This window comes from Pavona decussata, unplaced genomic scaffold, assembly GCF_977016875.1.
Source record: "Pavona decussata unplaced genomic scaffold, jaPavDecu1.1 SCAFFOLD_155, whole genome shotgun sequence".
NCBI classification, from domain to species: Eukaryota; Metazoa; Cnidaria; class Anthozoa; order Scleractinia; family Agariciidae; genus Pavona; species Pavona decussata.
In genome coordinates, this window is record NW_028145567.1 from 546758 (window position 1) to 574632 (window position 27875).

A 27875-nucleotide genomic window follows, 5' to 3' on the forward strand; every position below is an offset into this window, starting at 1 on the left:
GTTGTGAGGTCTCTTCCGTTGCAGCAACTTAACGCCAGTTTAGGCTGAGATTTCATTTGTTTCCGTAAGCAGAAGATGGATAAAGGAAGAAAAAGATCCCGACATCACTTTGATAGGGAAAAATCACCCGTGCGAGAAAGACAGAGGAGTGTGGTTTGGGAAGAACATCGCGCCTCTTTGGACGAACTCTTCTTCCGCAACTCTGACTTGATCAAACGGTTTGTATGAATTTAGACGTTAAAAAACCGTTTCTTTAATATTAAGCTTTAACCAAAACTTATGTTAACATGAGTACTCTAAAACATTTGATTTTACTTTCACTAGAGGAAGTCAAGAATACAAGGACTTCTGGCTGTTTCTTGAACGTTATCAAGCGTTCCATAAAAAGCACATGCAGGACAAGCTACCAAAAGGTGAAATAAAACAACAGTATTTACTCTGTAAAGTAAGGACAGGGGAACCACCTACCGTTTGTACAGAAGACCTAGCTGGATGCATTCCATGTGAAAACACAGCAATTACACAGCAATTACTTGAAAATAAACGCACGAATTACATGTACTTTTTGGCATTCCGCTATCAATGCCGAGTGACAAGGGTCTATAATCTACATGCCAGACCAGTACAACAGTCAAGATCACATACTAATGGAGCAGGTTTCAACTGAGTGTCATAAAACCAAAACCAAATCCTGTAAGACACAAACAGGGCAATGAATCAATCACTATTCAATATTGAAGCAAATACATTAACCAGTGCCAACCATGGGAAAATCAGTGTGAACAAGACATGATTGGTTTTGATTTTGCAAAACCAAAGCAAATACATAATTACTTCCGACACGCAGTTGAAAACTACACTAGGCTCTCTGTCACGTAACTTGCGGCACGGTGTGTTGTGTGACAGAGAGTGCTGGGTAGGGGCCAGCACTGGAGTATAATGTCCAGGGCTTGCAGTGCAACTGCAGAATTACAATGCCACAAGCTACAATGCAAGTATACCTTAAACATTAAATACACAATTATGAATCAAAACATGCATGTATTACTTACCAGTAAAAAGGCTTTTTCTGACTCAGCACATTGTGGTTTGTAATCAGAACAGCATTCTTAACCCATGGTCATGGAAAACCAAGTACAGTAATAGCCCACGTATGAGAACCTGGGTTTTAAGAACCTGTTAGGCTAAAATTTTCATTTTAAGCCCCCTCTACATAAGAACCTATTGAGGCTAAAATTTTAAGTTAGGTTCTTATCAGTGGGGTTGCTGCAAAAGTGTTTAGATAAAAACGGCTGAATTAAGATCATCATCTATTTAAAAGTAACTTGACATACAGGTAACTTTTTTTTCTTTCAAGCTTAAGTACCTTGTTGTATGTCTATTGTGTTTGCCATTCAAATAATTCCCCAAGTATATGTTTTGTTAAGGACATATGCTGTACCTGCACTGAACTGCCTATAGGCACTGCTCTTAATGGTACAAAGAAATGATTTATACTGTATTATGAGATGATATTTATAATATATATAGTATATTCAGATAAAATTCATATGAAAGAAAAAGAACCTATTTTAAGAACCTTGGTAGCCTAAATTTGCTTTAAGCACCATTTATATAAGAACCTATTTAGGCTAAATTGAAAAATTCAGGTTCTTATACGTGGGCTATTACTGTATCCAAGTTTCTAGCATTTTTTAAGCAGCTTCTAACATAATATTAATGCCAACTGGTGTATTAATGTTAACAATAGACTGCATTAAATTATTGGATTAAACGTTAATTTTATATCTTGTCCAACTTGTACCGTCTCATGTTACAGACAGATGTCACTTTTAAGAATGCAAAAGGCATGTTCAGTCAGGCACATTAACCCATGCTCAACTAATGTAGAGCAGTTGCATTTTATTCTAGGTGCCCACCTTTGCTCTAGGAAATGGTAGAATGGCCTAGAATCAAGGCAACCAGGATAAAATACTTTTTTTCATTTATTTGCATTTATTTTCTTCCCCACTTAGGGAAAAGCACATCTAAAGAAGGGACATCTCCCAAACTTGGTCTTCCTGTGGTATATGACAGAAGGTACAAAATAAATGTTGCCCTTCTTTCAAAAGATGTTACTGATGTGACACAGTACAGCACCTCAGGATCAAAGAGAGGTAACTACATTGTCTAAGTACACTTTTAATAAAATATAATAAATACATAATAAATGACTTTAAACTTAAGTGTTGAAGTACTGGTACATTTGTATCTTAAGCACTATAGCGCTAAATGAGGACACTATAAATATGTACAAACTGAAGATACACTGTAACATTTGTTAAAATTCCCAACTGGTGGGAGGCAAACCAGTTGGCTATTCACAAAGTGTGGCCTTGGATTTGAAAACTGGGCTACCGTGAAACAAATCCAAATGGTCAGAGCCTGACTTGAACCCAGGGCCTCAGAAAGTCTGATGCCCTAACCACAAGGCCTTGCTGCCTCCCTACAATTACATGTAAATAAAATTATGAATTGAAAATAGTTTAGCTGCTGAGATACTGTAAAAGAACTGTCTACCCACATTGTAGTACAACTATACTAGTACATGTATGCTGTATCCAGCAACTTAAAAAGTTCATGGGTATCATTGTCATGGCAACAATGTTCTATATCATGTGTTGTTACTGATAAACAGCCTTCTTCCACTCTACTTCGAAGTCTCCACTGATCTGTTCTTTTGAAATAATTATTCTACATGTACTTGGTACGCTAGTACTGTCTGCCTAAAATTTTGAATGACTTGGATTTGTTCTAAATTTCCTGTATAATTTCATGATTAACATAAATTACCATTGAAACTGCCTATTTTATCACTTTGCTCTAGAAATGTCCTTAATGACTATGTTACATGAAATACAATGATATGAATTGTTTGTACTGTAATATTTTTTTTTCAGTTTATTCATCTTCTAGTAAAGGTGGAAGAAATTCAGGAGAATTATCAAGGGAAGAGTTTTCTGAGTTTAAATCCATTCTGCTGTATTATATTGATTTCTGTCAAAAGCAAAAGGTAACTCTTACAAATTAATTCTTTTGTGATGTACTTTGTACATATAAATTCATCCTAAATTTACCATGTACAGCACTACTGTACGCTAGTGGGTCAAATTTGGTGTTTTTATTTTTTTTCTCTGATCCACTACCATAATCTGAAACTACATGTGCAAAGTCAATCTGATTTGAAAAAATTAAAACTGCAAATTACAACCACAACATATATTAATTTTATTGCCTTCCAGCATGACCAGACCACAGGATAACCAGCCTTTAGCTGGATAAGAAGTTATCCTATAATAATTTTTATTTTATGACTTCATTTTTTACTTTTTTCTTTTCTGGTTATGCAGTTTTCCAAGTTAGTCAAGTTAAAGAAGGATCAGGCAAACCTTCCCATCAGCCATTTCAGGGAACAGATTATAGATGCAATTAGAAGCAATCAGGTTGTGATCATTGCTGGAGACACAGGTTGTGGAAAATCAACTCAGGTAACTCCATTACATGTAAATGGTGCCTCTTTTAACAAAATGGAAATGCAGCATTAAATTTGCAAGGTTAGTGGTTTTAACCACAAGAAGTAAAAGAACAAGTACAGAGTTTTTGTTCACAAATAATAATAAACTCTAACAAAACTGAAATGACCTTATAATGCTTTGCTGATTCCACTCACCTCAATAGCTGTTCAGGCATAACATACATGTAAGTTAGACAATTTGAGATCTCTTTCACTAAGTAAAGTTTTCACCTACTGGCTGGGTAATATTGCAGTTTTTATTCATTTACAGTAATATTCATTCATTCATTCATTCATTTCGTAGTGTCTGGTATTGGGAGCATTCTGTAAAGTTGTTACTTTTCAAACTCTTCCTTTCTACTCTTGGAAACTGATAAACTTAAGGCTTTTGAGGAAGTTAGTGCAAGGTCTGCTAACAAATAATTGGACAGGGTGGAAGAAAGGGGACTGGTTCTTGTCTCATTTAGCAGTGTATGTTGGGGAGGGGTTGTAAAGCTGTATAATTTTCCACTGGAGGAAGAAGATACCATTTTAGTAGACTGTGGTTATTTGCTCTCTTGTAGGTTCCCCAGTACCTTCTGCATGCTGGCTTTACTCGAATTGCCTGCACTCAGCCTCGGCGGATTGCCTGCATCTCATTATCAAAAAGAGTGAGCTATGAAACACTGAATGAGTACGGAACTCAAGTGGGATACCAGGTAAAGAAACCTTGAAAGAAATGTTCATGAGTTCATTTCATGTTCACCAAACAGTTTTTGATTACTTAGTAAGTATCATTAATTTCCATGGGTAATTTATTTCTCAAAACTAATGGGGCAACATTATTATACAACAGAGTAACTTTATTGAAAAAGAAAACGAACACACTTTGCCGGCTTTTATGAAACAGGTGAACTAAAAGGGCATTAAATTTCAAGGAAATTTCATGAAGTATGTCTATGTGTTGAAAACGTCTGCACTTTGCATGAAAGCTTTTCAGGTTTTAATAAAGAAAGAACTACTGAGAGCAAAAGCAATTAAGAAATAAACGAACTTGTAACCAGTTAAATGGTTCATCGTGATCAAAGGTGCCCCTACAAATCGTTAACATGTTAAAAACAAACGATACTGCAATCATCATTTTAGAAAACTTGTCCAGCAAACTAAAACGCTATCATGAAGGTTTTTCACTCACAAAAACCACCAAAATTAGGGGCAATGACTCCGTGTTTGTGGCTGGTAAGAAGCGCAGAAGGGGAAAAGAGATTGGTGGTTAGCTGTTAGACTAGTGCACGGAAAAAATTAAGTTTTCATTTTTTTTTTTTTTTTTTTTTGCGATTACAGATTCGGTTTGAAGCCAGCAAAACCCGAGCCACAAGGATTTTGTTTCTGACAGAAGGTACACTCTTTTAATACAATTATTAGTTTCTTTCTTTCTTCTTTTCAGCAGGAGTATAATTATGTTCGCTTTTGAAGTTCTCCTTGTGCTTACTGTATATTGTACCTATCCGTTGTACCTATGTCCGTGACGTGCATTCCAGCTTGATTTCTCAATTCCTTTTCAGCCAAACCGATATTCCCTAAGGCGAGCGTATCTGGAGAAAATAATCAACCTAACGTATTTGGTTTTCTTGTTCGTCCTCTTCCTTTATCTTAATACTCGTTGATCAGATCCAGATCGAATTGGATTCCGAAATACGTGTTTTACTAAGGTCAAAAGAAAAAGATACTTTTCTACATAGCTCATTGGATCAGTTTTGCCTTTCCTTACTTGCAGGTCTTTTACTGCGTCAGTTATCGTCCGACCCCACCCTGAGTCAGTACAGTGTTGTCGTTGTGGACGAGGTCCATGAGAGGCATATTCACGGGGATTTTCTGTTGGGCGTGTTACGTGGTATACTGCAGGCACGTGCGGATCTTAAGCTTGTTCTAATGTCTGCCACCATAAACATCAGGTACATGTACCTTGTTCGATTATGATTCCTTCTTAGGGGAGCAGGGATGGCGCAGTGGTGAGAGCACTCGCCTCCCACCTATGTGGTCCGGGTTTGATTCCCGGACTCGGCGTCATATGTGGGTTGAGTTTGCTGTTGGTTCTGGTTCTCGTCCAGGTAAATCGGCTACCGTAACTCGAGTGCTGACGTTTCGAGCGTCAGCCCTTCGTGAGAGCGAATCGGGTTAGCTCTGACGAAGAGCTAACGTTCGAGACGTTAGCACTCGAATCTCTTTACGGTGGCCAATTTGCCTTTAGTTATCAACTCTGTTGATAAACCAAACATTTTTTTCTACTCCCCACCGACGCAGCGCCCCAGTTTCTATAGAAACTAACCTCCTTATCCATTTAAAGAAAAACATAGGTACACCTGTAGACGTTGCAGTTTTTCTGAGCTTGGTAGGTAGATCCAACCTTATCGGATTCAATTCATGCAAATAAGCATCCATAGCACACACAACGTTATCGCTTTAAAAAGGATCTAGAATTGGACCTCACAACTAACTTGGATGAAACCCAGAGCAAGAAAGGTTTTAGCCTCCTACACGGGGAGGTTTGCGTGATGTGACGATCCAAAGAACCTCCGCGTACAATGTAGGAGACTAGAAAGGTTTTGGTTGACTTTATTTTTGGTTTTCTTGTTTTCAGCTTATTCGCAGGTTACTTCACAGGAGCACCTGTAATTCAGGTATGTATTTCATGTCTGATAGCCTTAAAGTTGTTTTTATTAATACCTTAAAATATCTAAGTCTTCCATGTATTGCTTCCCTTAACTTTTGCAAATCACATTTTTCGTTACAGATCCCAGGCCGTTTATTTCCCATTGAAGTGCGATACCAGCCACCAAAAGTAGAGGTAAAGGATTTTTAAAGATGTTTGTCCCATGAACCTAGTTTAATGGCCTTAGCTCCCACGAGTCTCCTGTAGCTGAGTGGCAGAGCATCTGAACTAGTAATCGGAAGGTCTTAAGTTCGACTCCTGATAGGAGCACTCGGATTTTTTTCCGAGTATGCCTATGTCACTTACTGAATAATACATCATTCTCATTTATTCGCCAGGCTTAAAATATTCCATCACATTAATTCCAAACGATTTTTAGTTCTGTAAGGCGATTGAAACATGATTTCTCCTGATGATAATATGGTAATGGTGAAGTAAATCAGAGACACGACTAAATAACAGTAAATTATTAGGGAATCATCTTAATAGAGAGATTTAGAATTACGTTTGCGGCCGGCAAACGACAGAAATGACCACGTGACGATGCTTGTTCTTCATTTGGCACTCGCTGTTTCCAGTTTCTGAGTAAAATTAATTAGTTTTCCTTTATCATGAAAGGCCAGAATTGTTTTGCACTATTCTCATTTCAAGAAAACATAAACGCGAATCTCACGTTTGCCGTTTACCGTAGACGCGATTCTAAATCTCTATTTTCTAATATCCAACTCGTCCCCACTCCTCTCTCTCTCTTTCTTGAGGCCCACCTGACTTGGCAGCGCGAGGTTTCATTTCCGGTGTCCTCTTTACTTCTTTCTTTCAGTTGTCATTATTACGGAAATGGATTTCATTGTGGTAGAAGTGAAAAAACAGTCTTTAAAAGTCATACCAAATTATCTTTCTGTACGGGAGCATCAACACCCGCATCTTGCGATTCAGCAGTTAGAATGACGACTGGGTCGAGTCGAGTGTACATGAAAAAGTCATGCATGTAGATATAAACTGCGGATGGCAGAATGAAGGAATATGAACCTCGAAGAATTCTTAACATCGTAGTGTAGTGCCAATTAATGCTTTATTTCTTGTCTGTTTTCTTAATGTTGTGGCCGTTACATTTCTTCATTTTTTCGCCAGATATCAAGCAGCTCAAGCCGTTCAGAGAGGCTCGATCCCTCTCCTTATCTCAGAATTATGCAGCTGATTGATCACAAGGTTTGCTTGAAGTCTGTTATGTTTAACTCTTTTCACTTTCTTTTAGGAAATCCAGCCTTGACTTAAAAAAAAAAAAAACATGCAACATGGCATTTGGAACGCGCTGGCAGTGTAAAAACTGAAGAGCGCGACAATAGCGATGCCACCCAAGAAATTTCACGAAAGACGGACTCAAGAAAGCAACAGACCAGAGATTTATGCTTTGTTTTTCGAGCTTCGACACGAACAAGCGAAACGAAACGAAATATTTTGACAAACAAGAAAACAGCTGAAAAAAAAAAGAACTGAAGGAAAAACAAAATACGAAAAAGAAAAAACGAAAAGTATTCCTTCGAGCCGGATTCGAACCAGCGACCTAAGGATGACCGGCAATCACTCTACAGTCCTCCGCTCTACCAACTGAGCTATCGAAGGAACCACTAGTGAAACCTTTGTAAAATCAGTATTATCATACTAGTAAGCTGCAGTGCTCCTTTCCACGTTCTGGGTTGCGAGTGCCAGAGACTACTATCGGAAGTCTTTCTGTATCATCAAATTTCTCCTTATAATGTCAGTGCTTATTCACCCTTTGAGGTCATGAGAATTTAGTATATGATCACTCAAGGTGAATTTCCTTCACATTTTAATAGGCGGATGACCTCACCACGGCGCCATCTCTGCTCCTCTAACCTTAATCCCACGTAATGCTGCATGTTTGGCGTATTATCACTTTCCACAGTATCCGTCAAATGAGCGAGGCGATGTTCTGATGTTCCTCAGTGGGATGTCGGAAATCTCAGCGGTTGTTGACGCCGCCAGGGAGTATGCACAACGGACTCGCCGGTGGATAATTCTGCCCCTTCACAGTTCACTTTCGGTGGAAGAACAAGACAAGGTGAAATTTACCTTCTCCCTGTTAGTGTTACTCTGTCATGTTCCACATTCTCAAATATCTCTCTTTTCGATTCTTGTGGTCCGTTCGAACTTAGATTGCGTTCGATTGACCCTATTCCGGAATAAGAATAAGCGGAACAGCTGTTAGATCTCTCTTTTTCAGTAAATTTGGGAGGACATTTTTGTAAACGATTGCAGACACGTGGTAATTTAGAGCCGTTTTGTACTTTAGTCAGCAACTCCAAAAACCTCCTACGAGGTTTTCTAGTCATCATTTTATGTTTTCCTATTCCGGAATAGGGTCAATCGAACGTACCCTTTATGTTCTGGGACGGAGGTCGTCAGGGAATGTGAGCATAAAACACATCAGAGTTACAGAGTTTCTCGAGGTAGTTTTTGTGCTTATATCTCATGCTCCCTGCTCCCTGCTGCACAGCATTTCAAAATCCAGTGTTCGACACTAACGCTTGCCCGATTGCCCGGGGCAAGTAAAATGATTCAATGGGCAAGTAAAACTACGGTAAAAGTTGCCCGATCGGGCAAGCAGATGTTTTGCTCCTGTCCAAAGTGTGTCCACCAGGAAATAAAGCGAATTGAAAACTCTTTGCCGTCAATTTATTGATTGTGTTAATATGGGTACCTACCTTGGGATATTTTCATACCCGTTAGCCGTAGATCGAAAAAAGATACATATTAGTTTGAACAAGATACAACGAAACGAGCACGAAACACTGTGCACAAAATCGTGGCCGCCATGTTTTTTTAACCCGCAAAGAATGTTGGTAAATTTACCGTACCCAGGCTCCGAGCGGCCAAATTTACGCTTTGTATTTTCCCGGGATAAACGGCGAGCGAAGCGAGCCGGCGATTTTTTGGGCAACCAAAAAATACGCTAGGCAACAAAAAATAGAGACCTGGTTGCCCAAAGGGCAATTTAGCAGGAAAGTTAGTGTCGAATACTGAAAATCTCAACATGATCGAACCGCCATGAAGTTGCAGTGTACCTCGCCGTATGTTTGCACAGATGATTTTAAATCCCCGCTAAAGTTTTCCCATAAGTCGTATTTAAAAAAATCGCGTGACTGCAATGATAATGGCCCTACAGTATATATAAGAACGTATACGTTTTTCAATGCCCTTTCGGAAAATTAAGCACTGACCCTACTAAGTACTAGCAACCTTCCCTTTGTGCCTGGACATTGTTCCCTAGCACTTATAGCAGTTCTGGACGGCACCTAAGATGACCTTTTATGGGTTGAGAAAGAGGGGGGGTAGCAGCAATTTTCGGCGGGAGGAGGGGGGAGGGGTTAAGTGCGATTACAGTTCGCTTGTCTGACATTTCCTGCGTTTCTGCTGTGTTGACAAGATGATCGATCTTATGGTCGAAGCAAGCAAGAATTGCAGGTAGTTTATACAGGCGATGTGAAATCGCACGTAAAATCGCATCTAAAATGACGTGTCTGAAAGTACCCTTAACCCCCTTTACGGATTTGGGAACTTTTTTTAACAATGGAACCTCCGCTTAACAGCCACCTCGTTGCAAGGTCCGTAAATTCTGTCAGAGGGTGGATTTTAAATGTTCAACTGTGTTTACTCAGAGTAATCCGTACTCATCCTGTTTTTCGGGAAGATGGAACGATCCTTGCCGAAAAAGTGAAACTACCTCGGCTGCTGCTCTCAGCTTTTAGCTGGCTCAAACTTCAAATCATCGCTATTGACTTCGGCTTTTTTCATCCATTGCATATTCTTTTCTACAGGTGTTTGATGTTCCCCCTGAAGGAGTTAGGAAATGTGTGGTGGCCACTAACATTGCGGAGACTTCCATCACAATTGATGGCATAAGGTTCATCGTTGATTCTGGAAAGGTAATTAGGAACCTTAAAGTCACCCTACTTTAATTAAGCGATTTTTCGGTCACTATTGTAAATTTATTAATAGTACTTGTCTCAATCTCTTACCCGATCTAAAGACACTGATGTTTATTTTGAAACGATTTTCTCAAGTGGAGCATGTCCATAATGGCCCCAAACAGTGTACAATTTGTCTATGAACGAATTCTTATTTTTTCACAGGTGAAAGAGATGAGTTTTGATTCTGAGGCTAAAATGCAGAGACTCCGTGAGTTTTGGATCAGTCAAGCGAGTGCCGAGCAGCGGAAGGGAAGAGCAGGTGAGTGGCATCCATCTGTTAGTGGTTTTACATCGCTGATTATATCTATGATAAATTCTATAAGACGAGAGAAATGAGCAAAGGACGACCCTTTAACTCTTGGTGTCGGCACTTAGATGTCTTCCTGGGAACCTAAAGAAGTCTTTATTTTTGTTTTGTTTTGATGTAATTGTGTTTTGATGTGTTGTTGTTTGTTTGTTTCTTTTGTTTGTTGTTTAGACAATACAGTGATTTAGAATCGCGTCTACGTCAAACGACAAACGTGAGAACGCGTTTTATGTGTTCTTGTTCTTGAAAAAAATGAGTACATAGACGAGAACAGTGCAAACTAATTCTGGCCTTTGATGCTAACGCGAACCTTATTCTCAATTTTATTGAGGAACTTAAACAGCGAGCGGCAAATGTAGGATAAACATGGTCACGTGGTCATTTCAATCCATCGCGCGCTCGAGTGCCCCTCCTCGAGCGCACCAGTGTCCCTAATGATGAGGTTCATCATTGTATTAATTAACTTACTTCTGTTTTTGTCTTTTTACTGTCAGGTCGTACGGGCCCTGGTGTGTGTTTTCGTTTGTATTCTGAGAGTGATTATCACGCATTCTCACAGTACACTACTCCAGAGATACTCCGCGTGCCTTTGGACGCGATCATCCTTCAAATGGTGTCCCTCGGCATCACTCACATACGGGAGTTTCCATTCATTGAACCACCACCTGCCTCAAACGTTGAAAACTCAATCCACGTTCTCAAACAACAAGGAGCCTTAACAGACAGTGAGAGCTTGACGCCGATTGGCCAGATGCTGGCTCAGTTGCCTGTTGATGTCGTCATAGGGAAGATGCTCCTGATTGGTTCAGTGTTTCACGTGATTGAGCCCGTGATGGTTATCGCCGCTGCTCTTAGTGTCCAGTCTCCTTTCACTCGTAGGCTTGATCATGACCCGGATGTGGCTTCACTGAGGCAGCCCCTGGAATCTGACCATGGCGACCCCTTTACTCTGCTTAATGCTTATGATGAATGGTTACAGGTTAGTTTTTCTGAGCTTTTTAACCTATAGTTACAGAGAAGGCCTGATCGCTGGTTGAGAGCTCTAGAATGTTATAATCGTCTGGTAAACGATGCAAAACATTAGTTACTGTAACACTTGAAAGTTATCAGTGCTATGACACAACTGATGATGTTCAATTCAGAGCCTTGTAGAGTTGTCAGGTCAATTCACCATTGGTAAGAATATGAATATTTTATGCTTTCCTACTTAGTTACTTACCGTAATGATTCGATTTAGCGCCCGATTCACTTTTGGTTCCTTTTTTTTTTTTTTGAGAAACAACCGAACGTGCAAAAAGGAAATTTAATATATTTATTTAAAAAAAAAAGGAGCAATAACAGTAACAAATATACGGTGAATGTTCAGTTAATATGAAGGAATTTCGAAAATCACTAGCCTATTCGAGGTCGATACCTTCAGTGTCAGTTACATCAATATTAAGGCATTCTGGTGTATTAGAAAGAACAGAAAAGGGGAGTTAAGGGGCGCTTATTGAAATAAAGGCGCTTACGCGATAGGGGCGCTTATGAGCAAAAACACATTCGAATGGGAGATCTTATTACTGAAGGAGGCGGTTATTGTAAGGAGGGTGCTAAATCGAATCAGTACGGTAGTACTAAATAAGAAAACTTTCCAATCGGTCAAGACAAATGTATCCACCGCCACAAGTGTTTTAGAACAGGAATACGTATTCTGATTTTGCACATGCAGTAGAGTTACGATCCAAACCCGTGACTGGGTTATCTAAATCAGTTAAGGTAGGAGAACTTACGCAGATCGATGCGGCGCTTTCATTCCGTTTTAGACAAAAAGCCGGGAGGGTTCTTCTCGAAAATGGTGCAAAAGACGAGGTCTGGAAGAGCAGCGATTCTACGAGATGTCGAAGCTCAAACGACAGTTTGAGCAGTTACTGCGGGATCATCGTTTGGTCGATGCCGCGGGACGAGGCGAAGACGAGTACGAGCGGGATCGTGAAGAAGACAAAAGACGCGAATTGAAAAAACTGAAGCGTGATCACAGGAAGTCTTCGAGGAAAACGAAGATGCTGAAACTCGACGAAGACGAGCATAGCGCAAGTGAGGAAGAAGATACCACTGACATCCGTGATCTTGAATTTAAACTGACTCATGACCTGGACAAGCTGCAGGCGGGAAGTGCAGCCCGACGTAGCTTTACACTTCGAGAGATCAACCTGCTGAAGATAATTCTCTGCAGTGGTCTGTACCCTAACCTTGCCTTACCAGATGAGGGAAACACTTGTAAAAGGGACTCGGAGCAGTTATTTCACAGCCAGTCGAAGCAGTTCCTTCTCGTTCACCCCACCAGTGTTTTTGTCACTCGTCCGGACCTGCTGCAGCCCGTGGACGCCTCCAGCCAACATGCGTCATCAAAGTCCCAGACCCAGTACTCCAGCAACCATCAGCTGTTAGCGTTTGTTTCTCTTTTGGAGACTAACAAACCATATTTGGTAAATTCCATGCGAGTCCCAGCCCTCCAAACTCTTCTGCTGTTTGCGCAGAGCTTGGACACTAACGGTGATCTAACACGCCTTGTTGTTGACTGTTGGCTTGAAATATGCCTTCCAGAACACACAGTAGGACAGAAGGTTCTAACCGCTGTTCAGCAGCTACGCAGTACGTGGGCGCGCTTATTAAAGCTTCGATTCGATTCCAGCTCAGGCGATGAACGCCTAGATCGGAAGTCAGCAACCCGAAGGAACAAAGAGCGAGATCTCGAGCACCAATTGGCGAAGAAGCTCTCAGAATTTCTTGACAGCGATGTTCGGTACTCGCTTCGACGGCTTCTGCCTTCAGAAAGCCAGCATATATACTTCGGTCCTGATGGACAAACTTTCAACGAAGACGATTCTGAGAGAGTGTTCTCTTTTGCGTCTGGTTCGGAACCACACCCTGCGAAAGGGGGATTTCGCATGAATGAGTATCTCACCTACAACTGCCTTCAAGACACCGTAATGGCGGAGGCTGCTTCAGCGGCTGCACAATACATCGCAAAGCACTGGCGCTGTGAGAAGTGCGGCGAAAAAATGTTGGTGACTGTTTTGGACAGGTTACAGCATCAGGAGGAATGCCAGCAAGATGAGCCCTCCAATACTAGTGAGTCAGCAGTAGCTGACGTCGCGCAGTCGCAGACGGCAAACAAAACACCCACCATCGAGTCTTCCATTGAACGATTAAGAAAGCCCTATTACTGCAGCACTTGTCAGAAGCAATTCTCTTTCACCAGTACTGAAATTTTGAAGCATAAAAAGTCGCATATCATGACAACTTAATTACTTCGTAAGTTTCGGATAAGGCAGCGTTTTGCACCTCAGTCGTTTTATGGTGTCAACACGAGAACAACAGAGATTTCGAATAAGCATGGTGGTGACGTTACTCAGTTTTAATGTCAAATGCCGTGTGCAAATGAAATCAGCAGCATGTGATAGTCTCCTCTCTGACTGGATAAATTTCCTTTATTTTTTCTCAGCTGGAATTTTAAAATTCTTTACAATCTCTTCTGTTGACATGGAAACGACATAATAGTCAAGGCAACTTTGCAAGTTGAGCTCCTTTATCCTATGAACTTCGTGTTAAAATTAGCTCTTTATACTATGGGAGTATTCAAGCCTAAACGTATGCCTAGTTACTGGTGCATACCAACGACTTGTTACAAGTAGCATTAAACATTGAATTTTTAATTTGTTTATTTTAAAGTGTACTTATATTTTACACTGAATAATTTACGTTTATGTAGCCCATATAATTAGTTTTTTAAAAGCATGCTTTACGTTGTTGTGGATTTTTCAGTTTTGTTTTTCTTCAGCGTTACTACAAGTCGTATCACCTGCGTACGTTTGTACGTCATCATAAATAATTGAATTTTGCCCGAAGTTGGTTGAGGCTTCGGTGAAGTAGCCGACGAAACACGGTTGTCAAGGGACAAGAATTCATCCTATTTTTTTAATTAATTTGTTTATTTATTTTTATTTTTATTTTTTACTTGACTAGTCGACACAAATTGATGAGTTTCAAAATATTACAAAATAGCAACAACGTACCAATTACGTATATGGTTTTTAGCCTTCCAATTATACTTAAGGAGAAATAAGAGAAAAAAACAACAAAAGAAATTCATTTTTATCAAGAAACAAACGGTGACACTTGTGATCAAAAGTTGTACAACCAACTTGCACGGCACAATAAACAGCACCACTGCTAAGTATTTGCTCCTTATATCAACTTTTTTTTAGTGGTTACTATTTACAGACTTATAAATTAGAACAGCCTTTAATATACAGCATATTAAAACGTACCACCGGAAAGTACTATCTAATAACATTCATTTGAAAGATCACACCGAAGGATTCCAGCCGCAGACTCAAACGTTGGAATCACCTTGCACAGCATTAAAGAGCACGGGATAGGAAACTATTGCTCATCAAATAAATTTCGTTCGAAAAGCTGATTCAAATTGTTTGAATTGTTACACTTCATAGAGAGACTCTAAAGTTAGTGAAAACACTGTTAAAAGCTCGTCAAGAAACGTAGCCCGGAAATACTCTTCCATTTGCAATTTTGGCAATGTTCATGTATCGTTACACCCTATCTTCTCGTTCATCATCGTGACCGTTTTCTAGTTTCACTGTTATTGTCCCGTGAAATCGGGCGGGAGAGGTTGGGTGAGTATGCTGTCTCTCCGTTCGAGGTGTTTCGCGAAAAGACCTCAAAAACCTATGCACGGAAGAGTTGTTGTCCGATTTCACAGATCGTTTGGAGAACATCTTCTTTAAATCCGTTCTGAAGCTGCGGCTCATCGTTGTGTACAGTATAGGGTTGAAGCAGCTGTTTGCGGTGGTTAAAAGCCTGGCAAACTCGTACAACTGCCTTGTGAAGTGTGAAGAGAACAGGGATGGGTTCGCTATGATGCACAGGATGATAATCTTGTGCGGCAAGATGCACAGCGCGTACACCAACACCAGACCAGTCAATAACTTGGTTGTTTTTTGGTTTTGCTTTACACGTTTTTCGGCGGCATCCATGCTGGTGTACATCCCGCGCTTGGAGTTCAATTTGTGAGCTTTCCGTACGTGAAGGACAATTCCAACGTAAAAGAAAATTAGGCAAAACGCTGGAATCACAAACTGCGGCGTTATGAGCGCCATGATATATGTAAGATTGAAGGAAAGCTGGCTGGGCCACCAGTTTATGTCAATTAAGCAATTTCCATTGGGTTTCAGAGTCAAAGCGAAGAGGAATGGTACTTGTAAAAGACAGGAATAGACCCAGCTAAATGTCAGCATAGCTAAAGCTTTTTTCTTGCTGAGGCGGCTTGTAAATGACTTCACTATCGTCAAGTATCGCTCATAGCCGATGCAAATAAGCATGGATCCCGAGACTGTCACAGAAACCGAACTCAAAACGTTGATGAGCTTGCAAGGGACAAAGCCGAACTGCCATACGGAGTGGTTCTCCAAGTACGCAAGGTCGAACGGCAGATATAGAAGGATAACCAACAGATCCGAGAGAGCGAGATTCAGTATGAAGTAGCCCTTGGCCGAACGGAATTGTTTGCTCTTTGCTCTAAGGATTAATGCGCAAACTGACACGTTTCCTATCACGCCAACGATGAAGACCATCGGGTACAGAATTAGGCGCACAATTCGAACGGCGATGTGTTCGTCGAATGGATCGAGCCCTCCATCAGATGTCGTATTGTTCATGGTTGGTTTGAAGCAGCTCTCCGATCTTCTGTTTTATTTTTCAAGTTCTGAAAAGACAAAGACAAAATTAACATGATTAGTCTGTCTGTTGCATTGCATTTATTGGCCGATGGGGTATACAACAAAAAGTGTGAGGACATTCTGACAACAACATCCAATTAAACGACAGTTCATTAAAACATAAGCCAATTTCTTTCTCCCCGATTAACAAGTCGCAATTAAGAATTGAGCCTGGTGGCAAACTTTTGAAAGCGCTCCTACTGTCGTTATATCTGTTTCTCACATTTTGCGCTGGAAAGCAATTTTGCTTTGTGCCTTCAACTTGTTGAATTTTTATAACCTCTAGCCAAAAGGTGTCTGTTAATTTTGGAGTTGATCAATTTTCGCACTCTGCGAGATGAATGTGGAATATTTACGACTTTGTTAACACCAGTTGGTCCGTGACATGTCATAATGTTTTGATTCCTTCTCGCCATATAAACCCCCTTTCACAGTTTCTAACGCCATCTTGGTTGGAAAGCCAACACGGCTAAAATTACAGAAATGTATGGGAACTGGGTCGACTTTGAACCTCTGCAACTCTGCTCGAATTTTGACAACGAATATGTCTTTTTTTTTTTTTTTTTTTTTTTTTTTTTTTTTGGCATCTGTCTTAAAATTATTACTGTAGAAAATAGGCAACACATTTCGCCCAGGACGGCCGCAAAAGAAATTTGAAAACTTTGTACAAACCCCTGCAATCAAAGTATGCAAATTTCCGCGAAATTACAAGCAACATGAGAAGGTTTCTAATGGCAGGTTACGAACTTCGTAATTTGTATAATGGTCTAGTTTTTTATCAGATTAATGGTATAGTTGATGGTATATTTGAAAAATGATTTTAAATTTACTAAAAAAATCCGTCGATTTTCGAACGGGCTACAGAAGTTCGAAGTGTGCCAAAATCTCATATGAAAAAATCACTTTGCAATATTGCGGTACCGCGGAACGAAATATACATCGCATCATTTAACATTAGTGCCTAAAATGTGAAAATGATTACCTGAACAGAAAGAAATGTCCATCTTTACCGAAAGCTGGTAGTTATCCACCAATTCTAAACGTATTACAGGTTGACAGAACCTTGACATGTGCGATAAATATCGACCTTTAGGATTAATCATAACTTTCAACGAACAACGAGCATATGAAATAATTAATGGCGATTATCTAAATGGTCAAATCCTTATGAAATTCATGAGTTGTCGTTTAAAGCTGGCGTTGTCTTGTTTCGACCCACGCTTTTGTTCATAGCAATTGTCTAAATGGTCAATTCATTATGGATTCATGAATTGTTGTTTAAAATTGACTTCGTCTCAATTTCAATTCACGCTTTTAATTTGTCACTGAGACGGATCAACTACCGAGGAGAGGCCCTGGGGTATATTTCATTAAATAATGGGTTATGTACCCAAGTGCAAAAGATGAAACATTTGCTCGCAAATAGAATTTTTTTTTTTTTTTGTCTCTTCCTTTTTTTAAAGCTCTTTTATCCCAAGAGTCCTGGGACTTGGGGAGGAGGTATTCGTATTACAGCTGATACCCTCTAAGGTTACTGAATGGGTCATGTGATACAACAGCCATGTGAGGCAAGACGCTTCTCTCAAAGGTGTACAATTTGTAGATGTAGAATTTAATTCTATAGTAAGACCACAATTATAAAAGTCAGAATATTCAGTTATGTGATAGCAAAGTCCCTGTGTGGAGTCATCCCGCAAAGATAATTGAGAACAACAATTTTTTTTTTTTCGAAATAGTTGAAACGACCTCCCTGGGGGGAAAGAGGGTTCTTACACAAGACTGGCACTTGACAAAATTTGTACCTACTAAAAAAGAGTTCAACCAAAATCTGAGCCTAAAGGAATTGTAAAGTTTGTCGTACGAAAGGTGGTTGCTAATACGAGAGATTGTATAAATACTGCGCGAACTGATCAGAACAAAATTTCTTTAAAATTGAAGGTCACTAATGAGAGCTTTCACTCCGTGAGATTCAACTTTAAAACTACAATTTCGTTTTTTATTATGGTTTTTGAGGGTCTCCGATAAGCAGCCCCTCAGGGTTCGCCTGGAAGATTTAATATAATGATAGAAAAGGCTTTAATGAGAACCATTTTTAGATCAGAATATATATTGGTAATAAGAGGGGAAAATGTATACACGTACAACAGATGCAACAAAAAGGTACAATGAAGGATGCAACTGTGGAGTTATGACTGATCACAATAGCCTTGTATCTCGTGAGGTAAAACTGTCCTTATGTGTCTTCGTTCCCGAGGATGGAACAATCAATTTACGTTTAGTTCGCATGTTGTATTTGTGCGCACTATTTTACAATGTTGTCCTTTGACAATCGGAAGGAAATTGTTAGACTTTTATCTGTCAAATAAAGGAAGAAGAGAGGACAGAATTGTAAAAAAAACTAAAACTGAGAACTTTGGCTTAAATTCATCTTTAATTTCAGTTTCAATAATTCAGTTGTGTAATTCACGTAAAAATTTTAGGCAAACATATCGATTTGAGGTTTTTCAATCCACTTTGGACGGATTTAATCCTTAAGTATTACTTTTTATTTTTATATTATGAAATTTCTTGTGCAGAGCCTTGCCATGTCCAAAACGCCGGTGGTTGAAAGTTAATAATAGTTTCGAATTGAAGAACAAATAATGCTTTTTTTGTAACAAATTCTTTATTTTGTAATAAATGTACACAGTAAAGTGATATTCTTAATTGTGAAACTTTATGATTTTTTCCTTTTTTAAACCAGCTGCCTCTCAGTCTAAAATTAGCATGCGATCAAACTCAATACTGACATGGAAATAGCCGAATCGAAAGAGTGGGCTGTCTCTATACCTTCTTATATTTCATTTGTCAGTTTTGCGTGGGTCGTCTAGCTTCTTCCGTTTTCAGTACCGAAAGCGTAGTGATCCTTTCAGTGGAAAACCTCATTTCTTGTGAAATCTTGAATGGGTAATTTTAATTTAAGGAATGAGACGTGTTTACGCGATCAGTTGACACTTAAGTTTATAAACTACCGTGAGAAACATTAAGTTCATTGAAACCCTTCTAACAAAGTGAAACATTTTCATCCAATACAGACACCTTGCTATATACGAAGAGTTTTTCTGGCTTAAAATCCTTCCTCTGCCCCCGCAATAAAAGGCATTTGGCTGTAACACAAACTCAATGTGTAAATTGTAAAATTCTTGTGGACTTAAACCTGCGTAACACTTTTCTAAATTTATTTCTATCTTTTTTTCACAAACACCTGATAATTCAGTGCTCGGTATACTTAACCAAACTGAAGGTAAGAATTCTATCCGCAACCTCTTAACAAAACGGAACTAGTACTCGAAAAATGTGGCATTGTGCTGAGCTTTTTCGTTTACTCAAATCGTTCATCGCAAAAAAAAAAAAAAATAACACAACCCTCTCTTTCTTTGATTCCCTGTGCCATCTTTTCTTTGTTCTGAAATCTCAACGCCTGAAACAGGCCGTATTGTGCTTCCGACAAAGCGTTTGGGGGTGCGTTTATCTTTTAACTTTACACAATTCGATTCAGTTTTAAACAGTCTGTCTTTCAAGTGTTATTCAAAATCTAAAACTTGGTGTATTTTAACAAAACTACCGCTGCAAAATAAAGGTACGGCAGTGTTCCAAACAAACGTATAGTTGCTTGGCCTAGTACGATGTCCTAAGTGGTTGTTGCGCGGAACAAACTACGTCCATTATGTTCCGTTTATCTTCAATATTTAAATCATGAATTGGCATTCATAAGTTGACTTTTTATCAGGAAAGAAACGCAATCTGTCAACAATCAATACTATTGCTCAAAATGAGAAGAAAACTCGTGATACCTACCAGATAAGTAACGGAAACTGAACGTAGGGAGATATCCTTGAAATTTACCCTTGATCGCCGTTCTCAACGTTCGCCAAGTTATTAAACTTTTGTCTCTTGCGCGCACTTGATTCAAAGGAAAGGTGTCGTTTCGTAGTGTGAGAACTGATTCTGCAGTGTCGAATAAATTGATGTTGAACGAGAAGTCAGGTTTTGTGAATCCTATTGGCTGTTCCCGATTTGTTTGGCGCGCACTTCCCTTGATGTAACCGGCTTAATGGCATTTCCATGGCAACAAATGCACCGTCTTTATCGGAAAAGAGACTTTAATGGGGTATTTCGCGCCACTAATATCTCCCGTGTGTTTTGGCAATGAAAGTCTCAACGTAAATAGGTCATGTGTTAATTGTAAGCCGTGAGATGCGTCAGGATGAGCTCAATTGTTCGATGCTTCGTTTAAAACACATCTGTTGCGATAGTTCAATTTGAAATTCCTGTCAAAATAGAGTTAGAAAATTAATTTGCGGGAACAGAGTTTGGATGGAACTGCAATTAGCAATGCAACTCCATAACAAAGCTATGCCAAGTGAGCGAGAAAAACGGTGCCAGACAAACAAAACAAAGTGTAAAGAAAGTCAAGGCTCGTTGACAATTCTCAACTCCAACTCAAACATCACCACTCCATTGTATAACATAATACAAAACCGCTTCCTTAATTGATATAAGGAGAGCGTCTTAAATTAGTTTAAAACTAATAAAGTAAAGTGAAGCGGAGATGATGCAGGCAAAGTGACCACTTGAGAATACTCGCGTCAAACGTTATATCACGTCGCTTTGCCAAAAGCGTTTCTTTTGATCGTGATTTGCCTGCCAAAGTTAACTTTAATCTTTTAACTTTGCCGGCGGCAGCTGAAGTTTACAGCTTCCGGCTTGACTGGCAGTTCTGAAATGTCGCTATGCAGCCACTTTGGGCATTACATATACATGTGCAAACGACGTGTGTTCCTTTCTACTTTTTTTCTTTCTTTTTCAGACTCATGGTGCAAATGAAATAACAGTTTCTGTTGATTTTCTCTGCTGTAACATCTTGAAGAAAATCTTACCTCAAAACCTATGCCTTACCAGAATTGCAAAGCGTATTTTTGTTTAATTAAATGTGGGATTTTCTGATAAAAAATAATTTTGTGGCTGCGTTTGAAAAAAAGTCGGCGCCTTTTTTCTGAACTGTTTGAATTAATTTGTTTCAGTTCTCCTTGGCCTTAGGCGTTTGTTGTTGTTAAAGGAGGGTGTAATAAATAAGGCGGTAACTGATGTACAAAAGAAATCAAAGTTTTTTAAAAGAAAAAATTACCGACAGGAATTTAACTGGTTAGATATTGACCCAGAAGAAGGGCCGAATTTATTTCGTTGAGAAATTTGATGTGGAGTTGTTGCTGTAAACATTCCAGTGGAAGCACTCCAATATAGTAGTGACGACGAGGCTCGAATGAGGACAAGTTACAAGACCTCAAAACAGTGCTTTTAGCCAGTCAAAACTGGACCCCAAAAAAGTCTCAACGGTCGGGAACACAACCCGAAAAAGTCCATTCTTGTTCGGATACAAACCCTTAAAAGCCTTTATCAAAACCTTTCCACCCATGCAAATAAGTCTAACAAAAATGATTAACCCCCAAAGTCCCCCCCTTGTTAATCTCTGCCTCCCCCCCCCCCCCCCCAAAAAAAAGTAGTCTTCGCAAATCCGTGTAACTAATAAACCTGAGTAACCACACTGCATGGGTTAAATCATTTTAGGATCACGGTTAAAACGTGACTGATACTCAAACAACACCGTGAGTTATTCAGTTGTTGATTGTTTTCCTTAAACTGTTGACGCCTTTACTTAATTACTTTAATGAGATAAAAATAGGAACCTTAGCCGTTGTCACGTTTGCGTGCACCTTCTATCCCTGTGCAACTTTGACAACTAAACAAATTTATTTTTAATTTCGATTCAAAAGTGTTGTTTTTCGTAGAGTACTATTGTGCGATTTTGCATGAAGATCCTTTTTCGATATCCGATCGATCAAATCAGTTGTGCAGCAGGAGCGGTAGTCCCAAGAACTCTAATATGACTTAAAGTAATCAAAAATCATTTTTCCCAATATATCTCGTGGAAAAAAATTGTAACTACCGATGAATTTTTAAAGCTCGAGTTACTAAAGGAAAAAAATAATACCTAATTTAATAGCAGATGCTTCCTAATTATAAAGTAACGAGATTTGCCGTCTTCAAAGATGATTGTAATTTTCTCATGGTTTCAATGTGATAAATCAAATTGCCTTGATTCAGTTGATGAGTCATTCTTATCTCTACAGACGGCATTGCGATGCGGTTTGCGGCAGAGCTGATCGCGTGAATGACATGGGGATATTTGGCCATGTCGCTAGAGAAGAAGAGCGCGGGCTATGGGTGTATGCACTAAATGAATCAATATTTTATTTCGAGAGGAAAAATTATGGTGCTTACGTTTTGTTTTTTGTATCCTTACACTTTGCCTGCACGGTACCATGGCCAACCTAGGTAATGGTAAGCCGAAACGATTTGCGCTAAACCTAACGTGCGTAGTCCTTGGGTTATCGCGTAAGGATCTCGATGATATAACAGGCGCTATGACGTGAGGACGAACTGCCATTTTGACACATTGCGCGTAAATGTCATAGACTCCTCCTCCCTCCATGAAACTGCTACCCATGAACATAGATGGCACGACCGTGATGGGAAAATGCTATTCACATTGCCTGATCTAAACAATGATCGCTCATTTGCCGCAAGAGTGTATAACAGTGTATAACGAACGCTCCACTTTCTTTGCAATGCTTATGTAATCTGGGGATATACAAAATTTCAATTTACTTAGCAGCTGTTTAATTCCGTCATGCTCTACCTTTTAAGTGGATCAGTTTGGCTAGGGGCTTTAAGTGTTTCTAAGTGTTTTTTGTCGGAAATGATCGTTTTAAAGGTAAACAAGCTTGTTTACATCGCATTAGGCTCTTGTAACTGAATAATAACAGATTCAGCCTTGCTGAATGATATGTTTGATTCCATAATTACAATTCTCGAAAGTCTCGGAAACCTGTACACTCCATTTCATTACAACAAGAGCTGAACATCTTATTCCTGCTGTTGCTTATTTCTTACTTCCGTTGTAGAGTCTTTTTTAATCAGCTCACAAAATCAACCCTAACGTAAAAAGTCACTACACTGCGCGCTTTTAGCTTTCGTATTGGTTTTTCTTTCTTTCGCCTATTTTATACATTGTTAAATTTTTGTCCCTTTTTTGTCAAAAGTAATAAGTTAAATTTCTTTGCATTTTCACTGATTTGTTTTAAGAAACGGTTGGTTGGTATATCATTGCATCTTTCATAGCACGGACGAAGCCAAATAACTTTTGTTTTCATAACCCCGCCCAAGCACGTTTCATTGTAAGGCTTAAATTTAAGTGCATATAATTGTGTGGGGGGGAGGAGGGTTACCTTACTAATCGTGTGAGTACAGTATACTTAATACATCAGTTATCAAGTGAACACACGACAGTGAGCGAGAAGCGAAGAAGTGATTTGTAGCTTTTATAAATATTGTATCAAAATTACTGTACAGTTCGTCTGGGGCGACCTGCACCATTGCAACCGTCTTGCATGATTGTTCGAGAGGACAAAAGAACGAACAACAGAGAAATGCTCCCAGCCCTAAAAAACAATGCAGCTGCAGGTTTTCAGGGTCAAGTGAAAATAGAGCATTTGAAAGGTGCAGTTACACTGGTACGTCTGAGTCAACAGGAATTGGGAGGGCTCACCTGTTCATTGAATTGGCCTTCGCTCCTCCGACCCACCTACGTCAAGCTTTGGTGTGAATTTCTTATGAGTTTAATTCGGCATGCATCACACAGGATATATCTTCTGGCAACTTTTCGTTATCTAAGTAAAATATCATTAATTGCAATATCTACCAAGGCTTTAATTACACTTAAATGTTTGATGAATTCAAACTATCAGCTCAATTTCGTAATTAAATTTCAATCCGCGGCGTAGAAATCAATCTAAACAGGCGCACGTAAGTTTAGTGTAAGTTGTTATATTTTGGAACTTTAAAACTGTATCTTCTCAGACACTTTAGGGTTTCACCGACGGACTCAAACGTTTTAATACAAATGTGTTGTATCACTCAAGGCAATAAAAGATTTCCGGTAAGGTTAACTAAATGAAAATTGCATTTTTTTTTTTTTTTTTTTTAACTACAACAAAATGAAAACTTTCTTCATTTCAAGATTGAAACCCAGAGTTTCCTCATGTCTTCACACCGTAAACGAGCGATAGATTGCTGTGGGATGTTTTATGGCAACGGTCGCTATACTGAATGTGGTTGGGGCTCCATTATAATATTAATTGTATTGTAAGGCAAAAATCGTGATTATATTCGATAATCTTTAAACGTGCAAATGTTATCACAACACAGTCACTTACTGATAATAATCTTATCACGACCAACTGTTCGCAATCATCATAAGTGGGATACGAAATTGAGCCGGTCCATCTCCGACACTGTATTAGGGAACTGGTCATAACAAGTTTGTTCGAAGAGGACCTACCTTGTCTGGGGTAGGGGGGTTATCAAAGACACCACCTGTCACCTGTCTCGTGAATACTACCGACAAAATTTTATTGGCTTTAAAATTTGAGTTGACACAGAAATATTCAGCTGGCAAGGGTCAACATGGCTAGAAAAACAAAAGTGAGGTTTGAATCTCACTGTCATTTTTTACTGCATGCTTGATAGAGGGGTGGCTATGCAATAAAGACACCATCTTTTAAAATTAAGGAAGGGGGATGCAGGCAGAGACCACCATCTATTTTGTGGTTTGGTGGGTCCTGTTCGAGTAAAGGAGTTTTGACCACTTTAAGTGCCAAGTGCCATACCGCGAGGGGGGGGGGGGACTCCACACCATTTGGATCTTACAAAATCCCATCGGTAAAGAACGCTATTACGATTACATGACTTTCAAAAGCGTTTACAAGTAGAACATGTCCTGTTAGAATTTATTTTATCCTAGAATTGTTAACGTGCCTCGGATTGTTGGCTTACGAGAATTCACACTTCCCGTTACTATGGTGACACCTTATAAAAAAAACCACAGAAAGCTACGTTTGACTGGAGACAGGCGTGAAAATCGTTTCTTCTTTATCACAAGAGCTCAGACTTTGTGACTGCATCTTAAATGTCATTAAGTATCATATCCTGACCGTGATGATTCCAGCTTCGCAGAAAAGTATTTTGCATGAATTCGAATACACACATCGTTTTTGAGTCGTTTGCTCACTCGAGTATCGCGCCAAGGCACCCAAAGGAGAACATTTGTGGCCCATTTGTGGAAATTACTTAAACGTTGTTTTCTGTGTTCCCAAAGACGTTTTGTGGCCATTTTAAAGCTTTATTTGTGAAAACTAACACAGTTGAACCTGTTAGGAATGTTACGCTCAAAAGTTTAATTGCAGAAAGTTTCAGGGAACAAAATCTTATTCCGGTGAATGTCTGTGCTGCTGTTGGCTACAGAAATTGCTTGCGGTTCCTTATCTCCTTAAAAGGATATTTTTATCCCTCCGAAAACAAAAGCAATTACTTTGACAGGGCAACGAACGTTTGAGGTGACCTTTTATCAAAGAAAATTCCAGTTTTTCATCAAATTTAGTCCTCATGTCATTCAGGCAGCTAAGCCGCCTTCCCAATAGACATTCTACCGAAACGAACCCGGTTGGGTGTTCCTATCGTGTTGGCGTGATTTCGAACCGTTTAACCCAACTAATTTAATTGTTAACAGCTGTGAAAGTAATTTGAATTTATAGCAAACGCCTCTTCATCGACCACCTTGGGACAGAGTCAGAGTAAAAAGGCGGCCGTTATGTGTGAATGATAATTTTAGGGAACTTAAACAGCGACGACGGCAAGGCCAATGAAAACGTCACTTGAAAATATAACTTTACTTCATTTGTACTACTTCGCGATCTTTTAAACTTTTTCAACTTCTACAGAAACCAACCTGAGCTGAGGAACCAAATTGGTAGGAATGGCCTTCATGTTAAGAAAGAAAATGAAAAAATCACCGTCGTGTGTTCATGTTCTCCTTGAATTTGATCATTTCACGTTGTTTTGCAGAGGACGGCAAAGAAACTGATGTACCAAAATTTGAAACGCTCGTGCAGAGCGATTGTTTTTGCTTATCAGAAACCTTTGCAGCGTTGTTGTTGCCATCGCAGTCGTCGTTGCTAGTTAACGCTCCCTCCAAGTCGGGGAAAAAAGACACGGTCATTGCCTTTATGGAACGTTGGTCGTTAGTGTTTAATGATGTATCTCCTTCAACAAGTTACAAACCCCTTGAATATTGTACTTTCCCTTCCACTCCTCAAAATCTTCTCTACGGTGGAACCTCGATTTAGCGAAATCCTCGGTAACCCTCGGTATAACGAACGATATTCCCCAGTCCAGCCTTTTTAAAATGTGTGGAACAGAACCTCGATATAACGAACCTATTTCCCTAGTCCCTTGGCGCTTCGTTGAATCGGGGTTTCACTGTATAAACAAGTGATGATTTCTTGGGCACTGAACCTCGTCAATTTTCGGTCGTACGTTATAAAACTGGTTCTGTTCTAAGGCCTCTGAGCGATAAGGAAATTGCAACGAAAAATAATTTACGGTGGTATGTCTTATTTAGTTCTAGACAAGGAAAAGGTAAACCAACAGTGATTTTCGGGCACCTTTAAAACCCTAGAAAATTAAAATACTATAGATTACTCACCTATCTTTCAACTCGTTTTAAGAGCCAGGATTCAACCATGAAAAAGCAACAGGAAAAATTCCTTTGTTCAGTCTTCTCGTAGAGTTGCAGTCGATGTTTAGTTCCACAGTGCTGGTTTCGGAACACGAAAGACGGTTTGACGAAAACTGCACAAGCCGGAGTTGAATACGTCGAATAGCGACGACTGAAATAACTTCCTTGAGTGAGTGCGTTCCATTTTTAAACTGAGGTCAATCATGAAACCCATCAATCCTCGGTTCTAAGAGGATAAACAGCTGAAAATTATTGCAAAACGATCATAGCGTTGATTCAAAGATAATTACAACATACCAAGGGATATTCGCATTCAGATATCAGCAGGAAACCCGTAACTGCTATTTCAGGTGTCATTTTTAGCGACCCTAAGCAAAGCTCTCAGTTGTATGCGAGCGCAAACGTCAGGATTGGGTGGTGAAATAGGAAGGAAGGAGTTAAAAAAAAAGAAAAGTTGAATGCGGGCCAGCCCTGACCCTCCTCCGATTAAATACGTGATTTAATTCAAGACATGTGTGTTATTGAAATTATTTTACTTGTTTGCAGAATTAGACCGTGTTTATAATAATAAGAAGGGGATTATTGCAAACAGACTCTGTTCTGTAATCTTTCAAAATATGCTGCAAGGAAAGGACTGCTGTTCCAATTGTCCTTTGTCTGGCCAGTCACAGCTTGACAGGCGACAGCGACAATACAGGGTAGGCGTGAGTACAGAGGCTTTGGGAAGGACTAAGAAGGAATGATTGAGGATGACTTTGAAGGGGAATGACAGGAAATGATAGGGGAGGGGCTGGACAGGAACGTAAATGGGCCCGTGAGTACTCATTCAGTAAGACCCAATTCTACGTCATATTCCAGTCGCGTTGGATGAAAATT

General features: G+C 39.5%; 3 protein-coding genes and 1 non-coding gene across 5 annotated transcripts in view; 1 reads left to right on the plus strand and 3 right to left on the minus strand.

Annotated features, from left to right (window-relative positions):
* The window catches only part of LOC146465725 (solute carrier organic anion transporter family member 4A1-like), a 291465-nt gene that overhangs the window by 70666 nt on the left and 192924 nt on the right, over window positions 1–27875 (minus strand). The window lies entirely within an intron of this gene.
* On the plus strand, window positions 8–14344 carry LOC146465729 (putative ATP-dependent RNA helicase DHX34). Its single transcript, XM_085128165.1, has 16 exons — window positions 8–218; window positions 325–413; window positions 2016–2156; window positions 2940–3052; window positions 3390–3527; window positions 4117–4251; window positions 4877–4931; window positions 5310–5487; window positions 6174–6213; window positions 6327–6380; window positions 7377–7454; window positions 8173–8328; window positions 10085–10192; window positions 10400–10496; window positions 11039–11523; window positions 12350–14344. Exons 1-16 carry the CDS (start codon window positions 76–78, stop codon window positions 13832–13834), a joined length of 3495 nt encoding a protein of 1164 aa, XP_084984291.1. The 5' UTR covers window positions 8–75; the 3' UTR covers window positions 13835–14344.
* Trnay-gua (transfer RNA tyrosine (anticodon GUA)) lies at window positions 7782–7868 on the minus strand. The gene is given in 2 exon segments: window positions 7782–7817; window positions 7832–7868. It is a non-coding gene; the product is annotated as a tRNA-Tyr (tRNA).
* On the minus strand, window positions 14000–27388 carry LOC146465731 (neuropeptide Y receptor type 6-like). Of its 2 annotated transcripts, XM_085128229.1 has the most exons (3): window positions 27297–27388; window positions 26967–27190; window positions 14000–16311 (listed from the first exon to the last, which is right to left on the minus strand). In XM_085128229.1, the coding sequence occupies exon 3, from the start codon at window positions 16262–16264 to the stop codon at window positions 15140–15142; it is 1125 nt and encodes a 374-aa protein (XP_084984355.1). In that variant the 5' UTR covers window positions 16265–16311; window positions 26967–27190; window positions 27297–27388; the 3' UTR covers window positions 14000–15139. The 2 variants fall into 2 exon arrangements, with proteins under 2 accessions (XP_084984355.1, XP_084984356.1); XM_085128230.1 differs by lacking the exons at window positions 26967–27190; window positions 27297–27388 and adding an exon at window positions 20162–20333.

Excerpts from the sequence above, each read along its gene's own strand:
- LOC146465729 (XM_085128165.1), top strand. The coding sequence starts at position 76 with ATGGATAAAGGAAGAAAAAGATCCCGACATCACTTTGATAGGGAAAAA. Across the intron at positions 414-2,015 it reads GCAGGACAAGCTACCAAAAG|GGAAAAGCACATCTAAAGAA; the intron begins GTGAAATAAAAC and ends TTCCCCACTTAG. Across the intron at positions 3,053-3,389 it reads ATTTCTGTCAAAAGCAAAAG|TTTTCCAAGTTAGTCAAGTT; the intron begins GTAACTCTTACA and ends CTGGTTATGCAG.
- LOC146465731 (XM_085128229.1), bottom strand. The coding sequence starts at position 16,264 with ATGAACAATACGACATCTGATGGAGGGCTCGATCCATTCGACGAACAC.